The sequence below is a fragment of the Enhydra lutris genome, unplaced genomic scaffold, assembly GCF_002288905.1.
Source record: "Enhydra lutris kenyoni isolate GAN:26980312 unplaced genomic scaffold, ASM228890v2 scaffoldscaffold34, whole genome shotgun sequence".
NCBI lineage: Eukaryota > Metazoa > Chordata > Mammalia > Carnivora > Mustelidae > Enhydra > Enhydra lutris.
The window spans coordinates 26656023-26675706 of record NW_019154118.1 but is presented as its reverse complement, the minus strand read 5'-3'; the positions used below and the strand labels follow the sequence as shown (position 1 = coordinate 26675706).

General features: G+C 43.2%; 1 protein-coding gene across 2 annotated transcripts in view; it reads left to right on the top strand.

Moving 5' to 3' along the window:
• LOC111153760 (glutamate ionotropic receptor AMPA type subunit 4) overlaps positions 1-9110 on the top strand; it is a 388143-nt gene extending 379033 nt beyond the window's left edge. The window contains exons 14-16 of one of the 2 annotated variants that reach the window (XM_022512979.1): positions 1978-2092; positions 4214-4348; positions 8946-9110. In XM_022512979.1, the coding sequence (XP_022368687.1) occupies positions 1978-2092; positions 4214-4348; positions 8946-9110 (415 nt within the window). The remainder of the gene's footprint in view (positions 1-1977; positions 2093-4213; positions 4349-8945) is intronic. The other variant, XM_022512980.1, reaches the window with a different exon arrangement.
• Positions 9111-19684: the final 10574 nt, after the last annotated feature.

The following is a 19684-nucleotide window of genomic DNA, read 5'->3' as shown; positions in this document are numbered from 1 at the left end:
TTAAATACAGCAGCCCTGCAGAGCACCTACTCTGAGTCAAATACTTGGTAACTGCTGTCCCACAAGGACGAATGAGACAAGGCTTTTATTCCCAAGTAGTTCACAACTCATCAAGCGACCTGGGGTGGGGTTTTGTAATCACTTCATGAATGTCGGTCATGGTGTATAGATAGTAAAGCCCACATTGGGACCAGACTCACCAAACACCCCAGTTTACCAAAATCTTCATCCTACTCAACCCCCAAACTCGGCATTTAGTAGAAGGTGTTAAATCGTGCTCATACTAGATTTTGTTCCAAAACACGATGTCATTTTCTAGCAATGCGGCAAATGCATATTACTTCTTAAATGGAACAAGTCTTATTAAGATGTTACAACATAGATATAAAAAATTAAATCATAATGAGAAAACAGTTAAAAAGACAAACAACACCTTAGAAACTTTTTCTCAGAACGAACAGTTCCAACAACAACATAACAACAGAAAAAGTTTTGGCTTAATGGTTAATCAGAAAATGCAGTTAACCAGAAACCATTTCTTGACTCTTCCATTGTGAATGTTTTTAATTGTACAAGCTATCAAGTCAGACTATTACAAACCCTGATTCAGCTACTTCCTTGCTGTGTGGCTAGATGATTTAATCTCTCCATGCCTTTGTTTCCTCATTTGTAAAATGCAGGTTATCATAGTATCCAAACATATAAAATGCTTCCGACACCTGCTGGAACCTAGTAAGGGCTCCATCGGTGTTAGCTGCCATCATCACCATCATCATTACTGTATTGCCTAGTTGTGCAGTTAAGTTAGATTTATGGAATTAAGCCCCTAGCAAATCAATGCACGTCATGTCTCTCCAAGTGCACGCAATATTTCCTAGAAAAAGTGAGGTGTTGGGAGACAGAGCCAGACAAAATGATTGGGGCAGCCTTAGAAATGTCAAGAGAAATTCAATGAATCTCTCTCCGAATATTTGTAAAAGCAAAGAGAAGCAGAAACCAGCCAAGCACGGAAACAGAACAAGGGATGTCAGGAGTTACCACTCCCCATCCATCCTCTTGGACTTTTACTTTATACAACAGAGGTGTTCACATGGGAATGAAAACCGAGGGAGTTCTTAGATTCCTTGGAACACTGAGACGGTGATGACTGGCCTTTTCCTCCCTGAGACTCCCTATATAACACTGAGTACCGAAAGACTCAAATATGGTAGAAAAGTGAGGTTTTATAGGACTAGAGTTTGTTCATAAAAACCTCGGTTCCCCTGAGCCTGTCATGGATCTGGTGGGAAGCATCCGTGGAGTACATTCTAGTCCCTCCCCTTTGTACGCACGGCATGTTAATGTGATAGACTCGAGATAGTGATATTATTTAGGTGAAATACCACAATCCAGAACTAGAGTGTCCGCATGGGCTGCTACTTTCACAATTCATGTCTCTGTCTTCTAAGGACCTTCCCAGACCCTTTGTCAGTACCGCGTGCGCCCTCCTTCTCTTCCAACCCGTGTAGACCTGCTTTTACGGCATAGAGTAAATGCCGCCAGCTGAACCCCAGTGTAGGGAGAGCCCAAACCAGTGTGAGCCAGGTTCTCTGCACACCAGCCTGTCCATCTGCAGCCACTGCCGTTCATTTCGAAAGGGGGGGCGGGCATGCGGAGCTTGCAAATCTTGCATGACTCCCACCGTCCTGCTGGGAACCTTGTAAACGCTCCAGCAGCGCTCTCCAGGCCAATAGTTTTGGGTTCACAGTAATTGCATACGTTTTATTTACCCCTCCTCCCTAGCAGTATGCACCTGTTACCTAAAGTGATGGAGCAGGCCCCAGCCGCCGGCCTGGTTCTCCACCTGGGCCTCCGCACGAGACACAGCGCCTCCTGTGGCCTCTGCTCCGTCACTTTGCCATGCGATTCTAATGTAGTTTGACTTGAATAACATAAAATAACATATATAATGTTATTTATGTTATTTTCCACGTGAAGAACTCCTGTAAACCTTGCCGTTTTGAAACTCAGTGAGGCAGGCGTCTTAGACAAGCTGAAAAACAAGTGGTGGTACGATAAAGGTGAATGTGGACCCAAGGACTCTGGAAGCAAGGTCAGTCGTCGCCCTCCGGGGCGCCCCCTTGTGTTCACAGAGCCGTAGCCGCGAGCGCTTGTCACAGGGCACGACCCATTCACCCGCCCCGTGTGGCCCATGCCGTCTCGGAAGACTGCAGCCCGCTCCCCCCCTGCTCAGGCTTGGGTGCGAGCCCAGATTAACCGCAGGAGCACCTACAGGGACCAAAGTCCTTCTAGGATCCTCAGGCTCACCTACCACTCACGCGAGTAGCGCTTCTGGGTTTCGTGTGTTTCGGAGGCGAGAGCCACGAAACATGTTGTTTGAGGACCCGGTGGGGTCTCCGGACAGGAAGTGGGGGACTGTCCACTAGCCGTCCAGAGACGGAGGTTAACGTTCACCCTATGGCACTGGGAGGTTGTCTGCTGTCACTGTGTTGCCGAGCATTCCTCTTTAGTTGAAGAGGCCCCCTTACAGCTTTGCGCTGACGGATGTGCAGTGGACAGAATGCTCTTACTAGATCAGCATTTGCAAATGATATCCTCAAGGTCAGATCTCTGCTTCGCGTATCCTTGTTAGCGCAGAGATCTAGAGACCTGATTCACTGAGTATGAGTAAACGGTGGTGCAATGACGTTTCCATTCCAGTATATCAGTGAATATAGTTACCTGAGCAAAATAATAGACTGTAACGAGTGCCCAAAAGCCCTAGTTGAGGATTCTCAAAATCTTTATCTTTTTTAAAAGAAGAAAAATATTCGTTATTCTAAGACGCGAAACAAGTAAATGGCTTAAATAGGAGAGCCTCCATTCAGTTAAGAAAGAGACCAAGTAATGTCCCTGGATACATTTTCGGGGTTTATCCCTACATTTTAATCAGCTTTTTCCCTGTCTTTGAACCAGAGTGGAATGAGACAAGCTTGGCCAAATAATGAAACAACTATCTCAAATCCCTGTGTCAAGCCCGAGAAGCATAAATATTTAATGAGAGATGATTTTAAAAATGAAATGACCCTAAATTTTGGCCCAATTGGGTAATGTCATGGCTAATTGGACCGTCTACATAGTCCATCTTTTGAATTAAATACTCTCCTAATCAAAATATTTAAGTCTCTGAATCATAGTTTGTACAAAACCTACAGCCGGGAAGATGACAGCCACAGGACATCCTACAGGGAGTCTAACCCAAAATACTTTCTCAAATCACGTTATATAACATACGTATTTCCAGTCTATGAAAAAAATTCTGAAGTCTTGTTAAAATTTTAGTATCTTCTAATCTTATGTTTGAGTATTTCTAAATTTATTATGAGATAATATGTAATCTAAAGCTCTGGAGAATAATATGTCTGAACTATTAACTGATCAAGTATTTTTAAGTGGAAAGAGAATCTTTTTAATCAATAAAAATAGTCCTAAATTTGTCCATACAAAAGTAATTTATGTCTCAGTTAACCTTGGTAATGTGTATATTTTTAAGTTACCTAACTGTGATGCATACATAGTTATTCCTAAATAGTGTATAATATGTAAAAATGACACTTTGTAGAAGCTTTACCATATACCTGTGACTGAACAAACAAATAATGAGTTACCCTAGCACATTGTTTACATATATTTGGTAAAGCAACAGTAAAGAAAATGTGAAACTGTTAGCTAAAAAGCAAAAACAAGACAAAAAACTTAGTTCCTTAAGTAGGAAATGTGAAGTGAAATTTATACAAGAGAAATTTCAGACATTGCAAGTGTAAGTAATGGCGGGAAACACAAAAGACATCCCTTCCCATGTAACTGGGTTTTAAATATGCCATTTTCAAACTTAATAATAAGCCCACTTCTGCCACCCTGTGTAAATATATAACTGCTTTTATATGGCTAGGCATAGTGGCTTTCACTGCATATTTAATAATGATAAAACATTACAAATTTTACTGAATGTAATTACACACAGTTTTATTGGTAATCATCATAATTTCACTTCTCCTGAGAGCTGTAAGCTTTCTGCTTAAATCCATAAACCTCCATCAGTGATTTATACGTGTAAATAATTTCAGGTTGCATTAGGCATTTGCTTTAATTAGCTGTTTGGATTTCGTGTGTTCTTTTTGCCTTCCATGGATGACATTTCCACAGCTAACTGAACTGTCTTTATCTCCCCCAGGACAAGACGAGCGCCTTGAGCCTCAGCAACGTAGCAGGCGTCTTCTACATTCTGGTTGGCGGCTTGGGCTTGGCAATGCTGGTGGCTTTGATAGAGTTCTGTTACAAGTCCAGGGCAGAGGCGAAGAGAATGAAGGTGGCAAAGAGTGCACAGACTTTTAACCCAACTTCCTCGCAGAATACTCAGAATTTAGCAACCTATAGAGAAGGTTACAACGTATATGGAACCGAAAGTATTAAAATTTAGGGGTAGGACTTAGGGCTTACTCCAGTGAGTGGGTGATGCATCCCGTCATTGCAGTGTTGTGACCTGTCTGTCCAGTGGTGGCATTGCTTGCTTCTGATTACAGCTTGGATATTTTGGAAAAACGTCAGTGCAAAGTGGTTCGGTTTTCTTTGGCTGCGGATGCACTGTTCAAAACTTTATGTTACCAATAGATATCTGCATTGAAAGGGGCAGAAAGACAAAAACAAACCTCCAGGATTGCTCTGCAGAATGATCTGAACAGCATATCCTACCCGAAATTTGGGAGAAAATGGAAATCAGTTCTGGGTTTCCTTGTCTGTGTACCAGGCTAATTCTACTTGGAACAATCCAATTTTAGGAGAATTGCTCACAGATTCAGCATAAACCCATTTCAAGCTATCAAAGCTTTGACAGTTGCCTGTTTTGATAGGATTATTTAATATGATTATGTATTTGCATACTCATATTGATATGATTATGATTATGTATACAACTCCAAGCACCAAGGGCTCAGAAAATTTTAGCTCCTATTCTGTTTCACATTAACCATCATTCTGTATTTTTTAAGAGCAAAGCCCTGCTGTTTGCTCATCTGACAGTACCTTGAGCCAGACCTTTAGATGGGAGTGACTGTCAGAGTCTTGACTCCAGTTCGTATTTATTAGATGGGTTTCAGCTCTCACCTTCACAGTATCACTAAGGCGGATGTGCATTTTAGGCAAGCGGCACGTTCTCCCTCAAAACTGTCAGCAATGTATGTGTTCTTAGGAGGACACAGGAAAAGATAAAAATTGCAGTGAATTATTATGGCCTTTTTTTTTCTCATTTCAATTGTTTTTTTTATTTAATTTTATTTTTTTCAGTGTTCCATAATTCATTGTTTATGCACCACACCCAGTGCTCCATGCGATCCGTGCCCTCCTTAATACTCACCACCAGGCTCACCCATCCCCCCATGCCCCTCCCCTCCAAAACCCTCATTTTGTCTCTCATGGTTCGTCTCCCCCTCTGATTTCCCCCAACTCACTTTTCCTTTCCTTCTCCCAATGTCCTCCGTGTTATTCTTTATGGTCCACAAGTAAGTGAAACTGTATGATAATTGACTCTCTCTGCTTGACTTATAAGTAGACCAGAGCAGCCCCACTTACTCACATCCTCTCACTGTGTCACAATAAAACAGTGTAAATATTCAGTGAAATGTAGGAAATGGAAATATTTTTTTAAGAATCTAAGTGTCCACTACTTTTTTCATCAAATGATAGAAAGGAGTTTTAAAATAAGATCTGAAAGCATTTGTTATTGCTCTTCCTAAAATCAGGCCTCTAAGACCCATTTTCTAAACTTACATATAATAGTCAACTGACTAGGCTGCTCACTCTGATTTCAACGGTAAGTGAGCCTTTGAACCTGCAAGAGACATGCAGTGCTTGACGTAGCCGAGAGTCAGAAACACAATATAATTTTCATAAGCTGTACATCTGAGGTTATTCCAGGTAAATACCCTTGTTTTTGATATTTATTGTTACAAAAGCTATTGAAACACTTTGTTAATATCTTAAAACAAAGAACAAAAGCCATTCCCTTTTACCAAGATCTAGCTCTTGAGCTTTTTTCCATAATCTAGAAATCAGTGGATGACTGAGTCTAACTGTACATAGATAAGCCCCACATGGTTCTTTCCCAATTTTATGTAAAAGAATCAAGAACAAGACTCTCCGTTCACTCAGATCAGAATGTTTTGAGCCTGTCTCCTAATAGCAAAACAAGCAAGGAAACTGTCGAGGTCTCTTGACCATTAGACAAATACTGTTACCTGAATAATTAGACAGTGGAGGAGAGATTATCCCAAACTGAGAAAAACAACTCGTGACAAGTTTTAAGAGTCAATTATTTGCATTTTATTCTGGAATGAATCTTATGTCTTAAGAAAAGGCTTTTCTGGTTTGGTTTGTTTTTTGTTACTGTTCTGGTTTGGGGGGGTTGTTTTTGTTTTTTGGGTTTTTTGTTTTTTTTACATTTTGATTTTTCTTTGGCAAAGCAAAAGCATTCCAACCATCAGCAAGGTCCAAGGGTAACGTTGCAAAGAAAAGAAAATTAGGAAATTCTAGAAACAAACACTCATGGATGCCAGTTAATTGACAAAACCTGGGAAGTTGCTAAAGAGAGTTAAATTCCCAGGTTATGTACATACAGTTTCATGTAATAATGTTTTTGGAGTCAGAACCTGGCATTACAATGTATCACAAATTGCCGCTACAGTTAGGGTTAAATTTCTAAGACAGTAAATTTCAAATAAAAACAAAGCATTCCTACCCATGACTTTTAAAAAACTTAATGGCATTCAGGGTGAATGAAATGGTTTGCACCTAAGAAGACTGTTGGCCACAATTAACAAAATTTTTAATAATCTAAATAATATTATTCTTAAATCCCAAAAACATACCCTGAAACCTTCAATATAGATAATATTTACTGTAAAAGTGATTATCCCTCACAGGAGCACTTAGAACTAGGTCATAGCCTTTTTTTTTTTTTTAAGATTTTAATTATTTATTTGACAGGCAGAGATCACAAGTAGGCAGAGAGACAGGCAGAGGCAGAGAGAGAGAGAAGCAGGCTCCCTGCTGAGAAAGGAGCCCGATGTGGAACTCGATCCCAGAGCCCTGGGATCATGACCTGAGCCGAAGGCAGCCGCTTAATCCACTGAGCCACCCAGGCGTCCCAGGGTCATAGCCTTTAACCTCAACAATCTAAACAGACCCAGACCACGTGTAAATTTATAATAATGTTTTTCAGTCTGAGCAGCCTCAGTGGGTTCACAGCAAGCTGAATAGAAATGACATTTTATGGAAGAAGCAGGAGATATAAGTATAAGAAATAATAAGAATGAAGAATGCTAAGATTAAAGGGAAAATAGCTGTCAAAGATTTATTAACTATTCTATTCAGTTGCATTCTTCTACAGAAAAGGAAAGATTACTTAAGAGCATATGATTCCTGTTTGGGGTGTTTTCCTTTCTTTGCAAAGGCAATCAAGAAAAGTAAGGAAACAAAAAGAAATTTTATGGCAAGAGCCTTCTAAAAAAAAATCCCTTCCAAAAATTATAATGCTTTTATTAATTGCATTTCTTCAAAAAAAAAAAATGAAAACAAAACTAAACCAGTAAATTCTAAAAAAATATTTATCTATTTTACTTAATGTTAAATGTTGAAAACGAATCTGAGGTAACAAATTCAGACTTTGGTCTTGGTTCATTTTAATTTACTGATGTGTAGTTTCTATAGAGATTGTATCCTGACTTCTGACCTTTTTAGACTACTTGCTAAAGAAGAACTATGATAATGGCCTTGGTTTTTATCTCAGGTCATTAATTAACAGTTTGATTTTATCAGGGTATCTGATCTCTAAACCTTTACATTATACCATTTTCTGCTCCCATCACTAATTTCATTATTTAATATACAGTTATTCTAATACTGAAGTTCCAGAGCAGGACTAATATAGGAATGGAATTCCTAAAGAATTAGGTAAACTTAAATTCACCACAGGGAATTAAGATATAACTTAGAGAAATAAATGATCTATGCCATAACAAACTTAGGCAATATCTTGTTTGCCTGCTTTTCCTCTTAACATTAAAATTCAGTTATTACAAAAAATGTAAAGGCAATGAACAAGGAGTAATTAGATTTACATAATAACACTGCCTGTTTCTCTTCTGTGTAATATTGTTAACCTCCTACTGACGTAACATGACAGAGAACAGGAATTTAATGACGATTTTGGAGACCGGACCCCATCACCTCTCAGTCTGAGAAGTCCCCCAGCACTGAGTTGGTGAGGAAACATCCTCCCCTTCAGTGCTTGCCCTTGAAATGCTTAGAGCTTCCGAAAGTATCAGTCAGCTTCCAGGGTAGGCATTGGATGGACTTGATGTCACTGACTGTGCTGTTCTGGGTCATGTCTATACCTGGTGTGGGTGAATGAAGGTGTTTGTGGATAGATCTGTGTTCCAAAGATGGGAAGATCTGCCATGAATAGTCTATAGTTTGTTTCGACAGCACATCCCAGTTTTGAGGATAATGCCCCCACCATAAAGACATATTCTAGCGAGAGCCAGAGACTCAGTTAAAAATGTTGTCTAACGTAGAAGAGATTTTTAAGCCAGACCACAAGTGCTAGGGTGTAGAGGACCCCAAGGGGAAAGCTTTGTCCCACCCAGATCGGCCAAACAAAACCTAGTTTGACGATTTCAAAATTAGTTCCGGAACGGGTAGGACTGCAAACCTTGGACCCAGTTCATTCTTCGCTATAGTTGAGCTTTCCTCTCCTGTAATGCACAGTTTTCACATGACCAAAAGAATATTGGGAAAAAATGCAGATGTCTAATTATTGATATCTTGGTGTTTGCTGTGTCGCCTTTTGTCAAAGAAACAGAAACATTGTAACAGTCTACACTCTCTCTGTTTCCTTTCCATGCGCCCAGCTGACCTTTTCTGAAGCCATAAGAAACAAAGCCAGGTTATCCATCACTGGGAGCGTAGGTGAGAACGGCCGTGTTTTGACGCCCGACTGCCCCAAGGCTGTACACACGGGAACTACAATTAGACAAAGTTCAGGATTGGCTGTCATTGCATCGGACCTACCATAAAAACCAAAAACATAATTGAGTGCCTTAATCAAACTGTGTTGGTGACCGACGGGAGCGCAGCCCGGGGCGTGCTGAGCAGGTGCCCTGGACCCGGCCTCTGGCCTCCGCGTCCTGATGCTCCCACTTCCGCAGCAGCAACGCGTGCATGAGCTCAGCTCGGAAACCCAAACTCAGATTTTATATCAGGAAAACTCACAATTTAGGTTTTTCGGGGAGTGGGTGGGGGGAGCTGGGATGGGCATATTAACAGCAACAAATCTCACTCGAGTGGACTTAAAAACTAATCGGACTTGCGAGTTAGCGCATCCAAATGTGAAGTTCTTGCTCCAAAAGGCCTGTCTTCACCACAAGGGATAAACTAGCTAGAGAAGTCAGTGAACACGCTAACGTGCGTCTCCAGAACACCCACGTGGTCCGTGGACGACTCTCCAGCCGAGAAAACGCATCACGCACCTGTGGTCGGAAAGTAATCCACACTCATGTAAATCCTGTGAAAAAATTTAAAGGAAGTATTTACACTTACTTTGGAGAAAACAAATACTGAAACATGCTTGCTTTTTAACTGATGTAAATCCAGTAGAGGACAACACAATCCTTTTTTCTAACCATCTTAGGGAACAGTACATTGCAATAATTGATATAAATGCCATCACTGTAATAAACTTTAGAGACTTTTTTTTTTTAATATAAAAGCCGTTGGTCATCTCCTTGTTGCCGTAACCTCCACTCTGTCACATGAATCAGTGTCCACAGATCACGTTTGTCTCACTACCAGAAACACAAACACGAAGACAATGTTACCGTGAAATCGTCAATCCACGATGTAGAGTCAGAAGAGACTACGGGTCACTTATGGTATCGATCTTATTTATAATCTCATTCTGTGTACAAAATTGTGGTTTTTGTACCCACCAAAAAGAATAAAACAATGGACCTTCTTACACTATCTACAGAGCTTAAAGTTTGTTTCCTATTGTGAATAAAAATTATTTGAGAAATTGTAAGACTATGTAGGAGGGATTGTAGAAGTCAAGTGTGGGCCATATCGGAACATGTAGCTAGCTCTTATTATTTCCATATAATAAGCTTACCCTCTTTTACGGATGCTTGCCTTGTGATCAGGTGAAATTGTCACAGATGGCGTGTTTGAATTGGGGAACGATCCATTGTCATTAACAGCAACATACCTTGTAATCCTGTGTTGGAATTTTACTTGACTGTATTTTGCTGCATAAAATAATGTCTCTTGGGCTTCCCCCCCTTCCCCTTGTTCTGTTTAAATTGCTTGAAGGCACGGATAGTAGTTTGTGGTAGACCAAAAAAAAAAAAGAAGAAGAAGAAGAATTTGTCCTTGTTTTTTTCAACTGGAAATGGTGAAGAAAATTATACTGATGTTTGTTTCCCAAACCCACCTTACGTTATGTATGGATAAAATTAACATAGTTCAAAGGAAGGTTTGGATCATCTGAAATAATAAATGAGTACTAGAGTACAGCTAACCATCACCCTACGTAGAGATCTTGTCAGAAAGCACAAGTTAGGATGATTTTGGAAGTGTGGCCTTGAAGGACGAGTTCCATTTCCCCAGGTGGAGAAGGCATGGAGAGCCTTAGGGGTCCAGCGCGGTGCGTGTCCATAGACTGTCAAAGGCATGCGTGCCCCTGGATGGGCAGCAGCGAGCACAGGCTGCGACATCACACAAGATAAAGTTGGAGAAGGTGAAGGACCAACCACCTTGCTTCTACTTTGGAGATTTCCACCCCCTTACCCCGCGATCTCGCAGTAAGAAACATCACGAAAAGCGCAGGTTTGACGATACATTCACATGCACGGTCCCCTCAGGAAAAGTCCCCGGCTCTGAAGTAGAGCAGATGAGTCCCTCTACGACCTGGTCCCTACTCCTCTCTCCCGGGCGTCTCTCCCCTGACCCAACCATCCCCACCCGCTCACCTCCAAAGCAGCACACAGGACACTGCATTCACTCTTTCCCAGGGCTGTCTCTTTTCCCTAACTTGGACTCATCCTTCAGTACCAAATCGAATTGCACCTGCCCTAGGAAGCTTTCCATGATGACCCGCCACCCGCTGCCTCCGAGACGAAGTTAGGTGCCCTTCTCATGTTCTCTCCCCATCACAGCACTTGCCACGTCCTGCATTGTACTTGCCTGTGTACTTGTCTGTATACTGTCTAGACTGTAAGCTCCTTGAGGGCAGGGACTGTGTCTGTCTCGTTCACAGTTGTATCCCCAGCACCCAGCACAGTGCCTGGCATATTGTAGGTGCTTAATAAATATTTGTCGAATGAATTAATGAACTGAATTGAATTAATTTGAGTGGAAGAAGAAAGTATCTTTCCTCATTAACAGTCCCTAGCATGCATATTAAGTAAACAGGTCAAAACAAAGGCTGGGGGCACTGGGGTGGCTCAGTGGGTTGGGCGTCCGACTCTTGATTTCAGCCCAGGTCATGATTTCAGGGTTGTGAGATGGAGCCCCACACTGGGCTCTGTGCTGGGCATGGAGTCGGCTTGGTACTTTTCCTCCCTCTCCCTCTACACCCCCCCAACTCAAAAAAGCTGAAGGATGGTTGATTTCATGATGTCCATCTCACTGGTAGGACTGTGGCTAAGAAACAAAACAAAACAACATGACCTGTCTAATTTCTGATCAGAGGAGATATTATTCCATGTAATTGTACCTACCTATGGAATAATTTGTTTAGCTAAAGAAATTGTCTTAAGGTAATTAAATAACCCAAACCAGGATTCTGGCTTGGTTTTTACCTATTCTTCTAAAGAGCACTTTCATTTAAGTCTTGGAGTGGATAAGTGAAGCAACATTAAAAAAGTTATATTTCTCATAGTTTAATTTCTTCTTTTTGTTTTGTGTTGTTTTCTTTCTATATTAGTAATAGTATCATATAGTGAAATTTCTCTATTTCTCATGGAATAATTCTGCCAAAACCAAAATCAGTACAATGGGACACCCTCTCCAGGCTCCAATCTGAGGAAATGCTATAAAGCTAGGTAATGTGATTTTAAAACATTTATGTTTAAATTAAGAACATTTAACTTAAATGTTCCATAAAGAACTAAATTATCAAGCAAGCAAGACTACCACCTAGTACATAATTTCCTGAATCTGGTAAAACCACTTCTGAAGCTATATCAGCTGGTTAAAGGTACACAATGACCGCATTTGAAAGCTATAAAGGACCCTCAGGGGAACCACTTGGTTACACTCAAGGCGATAGCTACTTATTAAAAATGCCAGCCCTACCCTTCCCAGTGCTAGCTTCAGGCTTGCTTTGGGCGGCTCCCTGGTCCCACCACCTGCTGACCGTCAACTCATTCATCCAGTCCCCTAAGGCAAAGCACACGGTAGGTATAAAATACATATTTGTCAAGGCATTAACACAACTTCAGCTATTACGTCAGTATGCACGGAAAAATCCATGCGCTACTAATTTTCCCAGAGAACAGAATATCCCAACTTGCAACACCCATGAAGTCCAACTAGAAATAAGCATTAAATGAAAGTGACGTTGGGGGAGTTTCTGAAAAGACAGACTGGAATTGTATGGATTCTTTTGTCTTAGTATGAGGCTGCATGAAAAGTGCGCCTTCCCAAGCACGTTCACAAACAGCTTTTCGTTTCAGGCGGTGCGGCAGGCTACCGTGCTTAGCAGTTGTCAGACCAGATGCCAGTGTGGTAGGTGGAAGACGGATCGGGTTCCTAAACGGCTGGTACCAGTGGTCTTGTCGAAAGGGGACTGTGCTGCTTTAAGAAATGATGTCGATCAATTAGAGCGAAAGACGAAATTTGGAGACTATACCTCAAAAATAACAGGGAACTAAACTGTTTCCCATGAAATAGAATAACCTGTTGATTGATCATGCTTTGATTTTACTGTCTTTGGAGGAAACGGCAGGTGGGCAGGGGAGTGAAGGCAAATAAGAGATAAGGCGAAGGAGACATAAAGCAGAAAGTTGGCAAAAGGCCAGTAGTACAGCCCTGGGTGGCCCAAAGAACTAAGGAGAACAGGGCTGTTTGACAAATGATTTTCCACTGTGAGCTGTGTAATGAATGTCTGATAAATTCCTCTTCCCACGACCTGCTTACAAATTTTCCTATGAGCTGCAGGCTGGTACTTGTGGTCAGATTAAAGGGAGTCAAGGAAAAAATTCTAAATCCCATATTTGGGTTGATGCTAGGCCAGAAATAACCCTAATAACATGTCTCCTTCCCACAGAAATGGGCAGAAATCTAGATTGGGACTTATCCTTCCACATGGCAAAGAGGGAAGTCTTGTTCAAATGTTTTCTGGATCTGGAGAAGATGGTAGGTGTGAGAGGACCTCTATGATACATACATACATAAATATTTTATTTATCAATATTATAAATATTAAATTATTACTATATATATTATTATATATAATTAAATTCCTATATAAATATATAATTATAAATATTGTGAATATTAAATTATATAACCTATATTTATTTGTATTATATTTATATCATATTACATAGTATATATATTTTCTTAATTTTATATTATATATAAGAATAAATTTATATATTTATATATTTATCAATATTTATTGACAAGTAATTTATATAATAAATGATAATATTGATATTAAATATAATATTATTTATATTATACCTATGTATTATTGTTATATAATTATAAATATTAAAATATAAACATAAATAAAATTTATAAATATTAAATTATAATACCTCAATCATGGCTCCCTTGAGGGGGTGACTTAGGATATTTGGAATCCTGGAATCCTGAACCCAATGGGAGCCTGCTCAAACAGATGATTATGATTTTCTTCTCCATGTCTTTTCATTGGACCAACACTTCTAAAGTTCCTAAACATCTAGCAGCGGCTGAAAATTTCTAGAGACTTATTGCTCAAGCAGAATAGGTCTGTAGTCATGGCAATCAGAGTTTCAATATATGATTGAATGAACTGATTGGCTAAGTGAATAAAGGACTGAGTGGAGACCCTCGGAAAAAGTTGTCAGGAGACAACGGTTTCTCCAGTTTCAGGAGAAAGTGAGTTCTCCAGCATAAACATGAATGCCCTCAACATTTGGTAACAAAGAAGAGATTTGGAACAACTTAAACCATAGCTGGCTTCTCCTAAAGAATGACCTAATCCTTCAGTCACCTAAAATTGGTATTTTTCAGACGTCTAAAGAGTTGAAATTGATGAGTTCCATCTGTCTGAGAAATTTCCCAGAAATGATTCCCAAAAATGATTCCCACTGGTATTCTGTCTGTAAATCTAAGCGCAATTACAGTGTGGTGGCTCCGTGAATCTTCCAAGACCACAGTCAGAGCAGATGGCTTGTGGATTCTGGGCCTCAGACCTGCTCAGGATCTCTGAGGTTTGGTCCATCACTGCCTCTTTGTCCCAGCCTCACAGGGATACTGTCCCTCTCTCGTCCCACATTGCCCTTCAATACACTCCTGTGTTTCTCCTCCTCCTCCTCCCATTCATCTTCCCACTGTCCGCCTCTCTCCCTGACCTTGACACCATTCTCCCTAGTGCCCTCACTCCCAGCATCTTCAACCTGTCCCCCAGAGCATAGCCCAGTGCCCCGATGTCATCCCTCCACATACCACCAGCTTGGAAGGTAGAGGAATGACCATCGTGGCAGTCACACCTCTGACCCCAAGGGTACAAACCCTCCTTTTTTATGTGTATGCCCCCCACCATGCTGTCAAATGGACCACCCACCTGTCCATTGTGTCTGCTGGATTCTCGGCCACTGCTCCACATTTAACGATTTCGGCATTGGGCTCATTCTTGCCCTGCACCCGAGTTCTAGTAACATCTTGACTGACTTCAAGGCTGGTGGAGGTACTTCATTTAAGCCCCAGCCCTGCAGTTTCTTGACTTCCCATCGGTCCCTGCCTGTGGGATTTAACTCACCCACACCAGCAGACACGTGGCCAATCTTAGGATCATTCACCTGTTCATCCTACTCCAAATGATAACTGACTTCCCTCCTTCCTTTCATACCCTAGTCACTGAAAAGAAAGAGCTTTCTCACATGGCCATAGTAACTGAACATTTCAATAGGGAACTAAACCAACCAATCTCTTCATTCTTTAGTTCCCCCCTAATTCTCTATTTATTCTTTCTCCATCTGTTTTATGTTCCTCATTTCCTCCAACCAAATTAACTGGTATTGCCCAGTGTTGTATCCTCCCCCTCTCATGTCTCATAGCCCATAATCCACCTGGTTGATCTGACCCGTCACAACCATGCATGCGCCACTCGCTCAGAAATCTCTCTTTTTCACTCAGTCCCACCCATCCAACCTCATATGGATCATTTCTTTTTGACTTCTCAGCTGAAACACCTCATCTTCTACTCTATATCCCTACCTCCTCTTAAATTCCCTGTCTCAGGCTCAGTACTGTCTACCTAATCTCACACATTATAGCAGGGGTGTCATTCTAGAAACCCCTTTCTGCATCTTTCTCACATCCAGCCAAACACATCTTAAATTTCTTGCCAAATACCTTCCTACTGCATCCTGTACCCTTCATCTCTACGAGAGCCAACATTTCAGAGACTCATGATTTCTCACTGTTGTTTCCACAATTGTCTCCCAGCAGGTCCCCTTTCTTCTTGTGCCCCTGGTATCTTCTTTGAGTCCATTCTCCACACAGCGGCAAGGGTGATTTTCCTAAACCACACATCTGACGCTGTCACCTTCCTGATTAAAACAACTCAGAGTGTGTCAATATCTCTAATATCTTCTCTCACTTTTTTTTTTTAAGACTTTATTTATTTATTTGACAGACAGAGATCACAAGTAGGCAGAGAGTCAGGCAGAGAGAGAGAGAGGGAAGCAGGCTCCCTGCTGAGCAGCGAGCCCCATGTGGGCCTCGATCCCGGAACCCTGCGATCATGACCCGAGCTGAAGTCAGAGGCCTAACCCACTGAACCACCCAGGTGCCCCTTCTCTCACTTTCCACTCCAATAACACCTAATTCCTGCCCACAGCTCCAGGTTTCTGAGTGTCTCACGTTCTTTCCCTTCTAAGTTTGCTGATTATTACCTCTCCCCACAATGCCCCTGCCTCACACAGGGGTCTGAGCTGTGACCAGCAGAGCCCACTCTCACTCAGTTGAGCAGCAGGTGCATTCATTAGCAGATACTGGATAGTTCCCAGAGTCTCTGGGAAGGACAGAGCATCTGGCTGAAGGCAAAGCAGGCGAGACCGATACCAAAATTACATCACTGATCCGCCCCCAAGCCATGTCCAGCCTCCAGAAGACATGTACGTAAGAAGCAGGGACACTGAGCAAGGAGCTTCTGTTTGTACGTCTCTGAGCCCAGGGTCTCCCCCACCCGTGCTGTTTCCTTCCTAGGAAACGGGCTCTATCACATCAAACCTCCGTCATGCTGCTCGCTTGCCTGGAATCTAGCAGCGAGGGAGACGTGGAAACTAAGCACTGGCTTCCACCTTAGGGAAGCACAATTTGGAGAATAAATACAAGAAGTCGAAAGGAGCTAAATGGGCACATTTATCTCTCCTGTTTCTTTATGTCTAATACCTGCTTGTTCATCAAGAAGTGTTGTAGAAATCATCCCGGGCACAGAGCCCTGATCCCTGAGCTTGGAGATCACTCTTTCTCGTTTCCCTGGATCTTGTGCTCACCTCCGCGGAGACTTAGACCACTGTTTTCGCAATTATTTTTAGAAATGTCTCCACCTGATCTCTCCAGACTTAGGGCACTGACAGAAACGGGGAGTGCAGAGAAGGCGTTGTGAGCTGGAGAGCCAGACAAAGTGAGGTGGAAATCCTTGTTCTGCACTTACCGTTGGGCCCCTGGAAGACACCCGTGGCTTCGGCCGTAGAATGGGGACAAGAATACGGAGAATGTGATCTTTCTGTGAAGTCGAAAATGAATGTTTACAGATTGCTCATCACAGCACCGGAGCTCAGTGGGAGCCCCGTAAACAAAGCTACGTCCGCTTCTGCTTCTGCCTACGAAACAGAAGAAGGGGGAAAAAGTTATTTTCTCAAAAGCCAAATAATGTATGCAATCATAACTTTTCTCGTGTGACTCAGAAAGTGGCTCCAGTAAACCGAATTCCAGAGAAGGACAAGTCCCTTCAAGGAGAAATGGGATACCCAGGTAGTTCCCCCATCTTCAGCAGAGAGGAGGGCTGCGGGCCAGCTCCTGACATTGTGGGCAAGACCTGAGCTCAAATGTTAGCAGATTCTGAAAGGCCCAGCCAGTGTGGCTGTGACGCAGGTGGAAGTAGCGGAGGACACTGGACCGAGAGAAACTGAACTGACGCGTAAGACTTTTTTCATGACCCTCGACTGAGTGTTCAGAAGAAAGAGGGAGAGACGGAGGGGAGAGCCGGCACAGACACCCCCTTGATGGATGGAGCAGTGGTGAGGGAGGCCTACGGCACCTCCCGGGGCAGGGGCGCAGGGACACACCCCAAATGCCCGGCCTGACTTCCCAGGCCGCTCTCTCCTACAAATCAGAAGTCTAGCGCCCCGAGGAGACCGGCAGATCTTTCCGTCTCCGCGGCAGGAAGACGTCCTTGCTTCTGGAGCAGGAGCCGGAGCCCTCGTCCTCTGTCCCCGCAGGAACTTCTCCCCAGAGCCAGACTCCAGTTTGCTTGAGGCGGCGGGAGGACGGAGGCTTCAGGACGTCGCACCCTGCGGGCTGGGAGGGGAAGGGAAACCTGCCTGCCCGCGGCCGAGCTGGGGTCCGCAGAGGGGAGTGAGCGCGGGCGCGCGGGGGGCGGGGGGCGCGGGGGGCGGGGGGCGCGGTGGCGGCGGCGGGGCGGGGGCGTCCGCGGGGCCGCGGGTGGGGCCGCACCGAGTTAACCTCTGGTTACCCGCGGGGCAGATCCCCGAGCAAGGGCTTCCAAGAGCTCCCGGGTCAGGGAACACATCCCTTGCGGGAGGGCGGGTGACGCACCCCGGCTCGTCAGGGACGGGGGCTGCTGCACCGGGGAGCCGCCCAGACCCGGCTCCAGGCAGCCCCTCTCGGCCGCTCCTCTGTGACTTCGAAGACACCGAGGGACCAAGTGCGTCTCAGCTGCGCGCGCCCAGCGAGGGAGGGAGTCGGAGGAGGAGCGGCTCGTGGGAGCCTCTGACTCGTCGCCGAACCGGACGGAGGCGCTGGGAGCCGGGGGACCTGCCAGCCGCGCGGCCGCAGTGCGGGGCGTCTCGTGGGCGCCCGCGCTTGACCTGCGGCACCGGACGCGGCGGCCAGCGTGGGGTTGCCCGGTTAGACGCCCCGCGGCGTCGTGGGGGGTCCCACGTGTGCGGGAAGAGCCACACTTTGGGGAACCAGAGGCGTCAGAGGGCTCTGTGTGGGGAGACAGACTCACAGAAGGAAGCCTCCCGAGTCTCTCCCGCGCGGTGGGTTCCATTTCTAGACCGGACTGGGCACTTTCAGCGAACCATTACCGTTTTAGACCACTCACTCCTTCAAAAAGCGTTTATACTGGGTTTGAGCGTGAAGAATAGGTTATTTCTTTAAAGGAATCGAACTTCTCTTCCAGGGCCAATGAGGTCAATGAGGCATTTGCTGCAAGAGTGAAATTTAAGGCCGAACCCAAAAGTCAATAATCAAGGTAAATAACATTTTAAATATTTTTAAGCATCAGAATTTTTGTAAAATGTATCTAAAATTCAAATACATAGAAAGTCTAGAGTTTCAGGTAAACCATCTGAGACCTCTAAAGAAAAAAATGTGTCCCTTTTTACATGATTTTTTATGTTTGATGGTTAGCTTTATTGTAGAATATTAAGGTGGTCAAAAAAATATTGAATATTTCAGGGCACCTGGGTGGCTCAGTTGGTTAAGCCTGTGCCTTTAGCTCAGGTCATGATCTCAGGGTCCTGGGATCAAGCCCCACATCAGGCTCTCTGCTCAGCCAGTACCCTGCTTCCCCCTCTCTCTCTGCCTGTCTGCCTGCCTACTTGTGATCTCTGTCTGCCAAATAAATGCATAAAATCTTTAAAAAATATATTAAAATTTTCCCAAAAAAATAGGTGTATTAAATCCAAAATATTCATTTGGGTTTAACTACTTTGTATTAAAACAAAATTATCTAATGATTTAGTCTAATAAAGTCTAATAAAGCAGACTCATCAGGCTGTCTGATCAGCGGGGAGCCTGCTTCCTCCTCTCTCTCTCTCTCTCTCTCTCTCTCTGCCTGCCTCTCTGCCTACTTGTGATCTCTGTCAAATAAATAAATAAAATATTTTTTAAAAAAAGAGAGAGGAGGACGTAGACAGTTATCAGATGAGAAGAACCCTGGGGTCACCTACTTTTTTCTTGATCTGGCTACGTAAGTCTATACTCTTTCAGTTTTAAGTCATAGAAAATCCAACTCAAACAACTGAATCACCCCACCCAGGTGATGATGGGGGGGGTGTTCTAAAATTAAACCCAGGATTTAATTTTTTTTTTTAAAGATTTTATTTATTTATTTGACAGAGAGAGATCACAAGCAGGCAGAGAGGCAGGCAGAGAGAGAGGAGGAAGCAGGCTCCCCGCTGAG